This window comes from Nanorana parkeri, unplaced genomic scaffold (assembly GCF_000935625.1).
Source record: "Nanorana parkeri isolate BGI_ZX_2015 unplaced genomic scaffold, ASM93562v1 scaffold1153, whole genome shotgun sequence".
NCBI classification, from domain to species: Eukaryota; Metazoa; Chordata; class Amphibia; order Anura; family Dicroglossidae; genus Nanorana; species Nanorana parkeri.
In genome coordinates, this window is record NW_017307421.1 from 314886 (window position 1) to 318631 (window position 3746).

The 3746-nt window shown below is 45.2% G+C and overlaps 1 protein-coding gene across 1 annotated transcript in view; it reads right to left on the minus strand.

The window, feature by feature from the left end:
• The window catches only part of CCDC138 (coiled-coil domain containing 138), a 30700-nt gene extending 28834 nt beyond the window's left edge, over positions 1 to 1866 (minus strand). The window contains exons 1-2 of the mRNA XM_018568197.1: positions 1740 to 1866; positions 1181 to 1293 (exon numbers count right to left, since the gene is read on the minus strand). Of these exons, the coding sequence (XP_018423699.1) occupies positions 1181 to 1293; positions 1740 to 1843 (217 nt within the window). The 5' untranslated portion in view covers positions 1844 to 1866. The remainder of the gene's footprint in view (positions 1 to 1180; positions 1294 to 1739) is intronic.
• Between the last annotated feature and the right edge of the window lie 1880 nt (positions 1867 to 3746).

Here is a 3746-nt window from a genome sequence, read left to right on the forward strand (position 1 = left end):
GTGGATGAGTCTGGCAGCTGCATTCATGATAGACTGATAGACTGAAGGGGGGATATCCTGTGTAGTGGAAGGCCAATGAGGAGGGAGTTACAATAGTCAAGACGAGAGATAACAAGGGAGTGGATGAGTAATTTTGCGGTGTCACTGGTGAGGAAGGGGCGTATTTTGGAGATGTTACGAAGGTGAAGGCGGCAGGATTTGGATAGTGATTGGATGTGGGGATGTGGGGAAGAAAGGTGAGTCAAGGATGACACCTAGGACCTTGGCATTGGAGGAGGGTTGGATAGTTGTGTTATCAATCTCAACTGAAATGTTGGGGGAAGGTGCACGGGTATGAGGAAATATCATGAGCTCAGTTTTTGAAAGATTGAGCTTTAAGAAATGTTGTGACATCCAGACGGATATGTCAGTTAGTAGATTAGTGACACGAGAGGACACAGAGGGGGAGAGTTGTGGAGTGGAAAGATAAATTTGAGTGTCATCGGCATAGAGATGGTGTTGGAAGCATGTGAGGTTATTAGTTGACTAAACACTGTAGTCCCGAGGATGGGAGCGTGCACTTGAGGGTGGCTCCATGGGATGCTGAAGGAGTTTGGAGCCACCCTCAGAAAGGAAGTGATCTGCAGCACTGGGGGAAGGGAGAAAATACAAGCATGACAAGATCTGTACACAAAACATAGCACTGCACCAAGTTGAGGAATTAGGACCACTACATTATTGGAAGGAGGCCATTCCTTACAAAATTACCTTCATAGAAACATCCCAGCAGGGCAGCCTGGGCTCTCATGAAGCATCCCAGGCGCTCCTCCCCCTGATGCCCCGGGGTCCCAGGCACAACAAGGGACGGAATGTTGGGGACGGCGGTTTTCCAGCCACCCAATCATCTCGATCCGCACTCAGGCACTATTTATGCACGACTATCAAATACCGGTCCCTGAAGAAGCTAAACTTGCGAAACGTGCTGGGACTATTGGGATAATTATTTTAGTTATGGAATTGGTTTATGTAATTTTGTAAACTTGGGACCATAAGGGCAATCATGTCAGCGATGTCAATTGGATCATGCAATTTTGAATACCATGGATTTTACATGTGTACACATCACAACGCAGGTTTAACGTGTTTAGCCATTAACGTTAATAAATGACTCCAGTAATTCATGAATTAGAACTGTATTCACCTGTCTCTGTGTATAGATGTGTACTGGAATCCTGAATAGGACAAACATCTTCATCACTGTGGTCTGCCATCTCCATCTGACTTAACTCGTATGCATAATCGATCCTATCAGAACTGAAAAAAATATTACACAGTGAAACCCATTCTATTTCAAGACATAACAATATATACTAGATGAAGCATTTGGCTAAAAATCAACTAGAAATATATAACAATACATTAATAAGCAAATATGGTCAAAATCAAAGCAGATTTATAGATATTTCCATGTAAAAGATCTATGGGACAACTTATATAATATTTAACATAAGCTGCACTAGACAGCAGTTCACACCATTACAGATGGCTTCATACCTTTGGATTGCAGTAATGCACAATGATTTTGAATGGCACGGTATGTGTTCGCTCACTTCCCAATCTACTGAGCCGACCTGTGACAGTCTCATTGTCACAGGTCGGCTAGAACTACGAGGTGAGTGAAAAGCACTCACCTCATAGTTCTCCTTTAATACAATGCTCCAGAATAGAAAGGTATGAAGGGGGCCTTAATTACTCTTTACCTATTAGAATTCTGTATTATTCTCAGCAGCTCCTTGAGGGCTTTGTTGTAATGTTTCTTGTCATTGATAGTCACAGCTGAATGTAATGCTGGTGACACAGGCATCCTCGACTCTGCCATCTAATAATCCAGAAAATCTGAGAAGGCCAGAAAAAAAAAGAAATAATCACAATAGGGTCAATATAAAATGCTGTGCTTTTGTACAAACCAGTCTGCTCATCAAAACAAGACCAGAATAAGACTGCTGACAGAAAATATTAAAAGTAATAATTCCAGTGGTACCCCACCCTTCGTTCTCTGTTTGCTTTTTATCCTACTCCAAGCTAACTAATCAAATTTGTCTTTGATGTAAAATCTAGGTATATCCATGCCAACTTTATACAGCTGCAGTCCTAAATAACTTCCTTGCCTTGTACCTCAGTGCTTGTGCTGCAAGATGTAAGTTTGCTGAGCTGCATTGGCTTGTAGTTCACCAGGTCTGTTTCCAAACAAGGCTGCGCTTGGAAACAGGGATTGCTGAGCTGCTATGCACCTGTATAGGCTGCTTACAAGGTTAAGCGCAGGTTATGGAGGCTTGATGGAAAACAAAATGGGCCGTCACTGAACTGTCCTGCAAAAGTTAATAGCCTGGCTGTCATGACGATCTCATGGCTAACATGCTAAGTACCTAATCTAACACAAGCAGAGGCAGCTCTCTAATTAGGCGAGTTAGGCGGTCGCCTTAGGCCTCGCGGCCACCTAACTCGCCTCCACTACAGCTCCCCCTCACCTGACTCAGTCAGCCCTTGAGCAGAGGGAGCAGCGATTTCCTCACGGGAAGAATGGGGCTCTGGCAATTCCCCCCACAGCCTCCGTACCGCACGCTTTTCACTCACCTCATAGTTCTAGCCGACCTGTGACAATGAGACTGTCACAGGTCGGCTCAGTAGATCGGGAGGTGAGCGAACACATGCCAGTGTTCGCCCACTTCTCGATCCTGTCACTGCTCTCTGCCGTGACAGGGGGAGGGGATGGATTCCCCCCTCCCCGCTCCGCCAGCGCTGACTGGGGGAACGGACGGGGGCGGGTACAGCTGGCTCTGCCTCTAGATAGGCAGAGGCAGCTGTCACTCACGCAGCTGGGCAGATCTCGACATCGATGTCGGGATCCGCTCCGGCTGCGGCGTCTCAGTATACCACGAGCTGTAGCTAGCGGTATACTGAGCTTAGGGTGATGGGAGGACGCTAGTTTGTGTCCTCCCGTTACCCAAGGAGAACTATGGGGAAAAGCCCTGACCCCATAGTTCTCATTTAAGGATTTTGATCAGTTTCCCTAGCTAGTCTGCTTTTGTACATCCCTATCATGACTGCAATGTGACGTGATCAGCGAATTAAACTTCCTCTCCAAGACCATAATACAGCTTCTCCTCTTTACTCATGATAAGCAAGACTTAAGGAAGCATTTCCCCCCCCTTTTTCTGTCCCTTTACTTGACAGGAAACACTGTTGCATTTGTGACCACTGCTCTTATGGACCCAAAAAGAAAAAAAATTACCATAAATCAGTATTATACCTTTTCTGGCATAAAGAGTTCGTTAAAAATTTAATTAACCCTTGCAGTCGGGCTACCCCTGCACTGCAAGGATTAAGTGCTTGTTTTTGTCTGGGTGCCCAAAAAAAAAATTATACTCAGCAGACCACTTGAGCTGTCTCCCTTCTTCTGTGATCACTGAAGCATGTCTCCCCCTCTGCTGCACAGATGGACTGCTCCTCAACTTCCGTCTATACACAATGTATAGAGCGTGATGAAAACGGGATCCTTATACCGCTGCAGCTGATGGGGAGAGACACATTTGAGACACCGGTCTAAGAACAAGCCGGCTCGGATAGTCTGGCAAGCATAACTTTTCTTTTTTTAGCTCCTAGACACAAACGAGCACTTAATCCTTGCAGTGCGGAGGGTTAAAAGACATTTTTTTCCTGGAGTTCTTCTTAAAGTTAAAAGTATTCATCTATGAATGCAAAAAAGT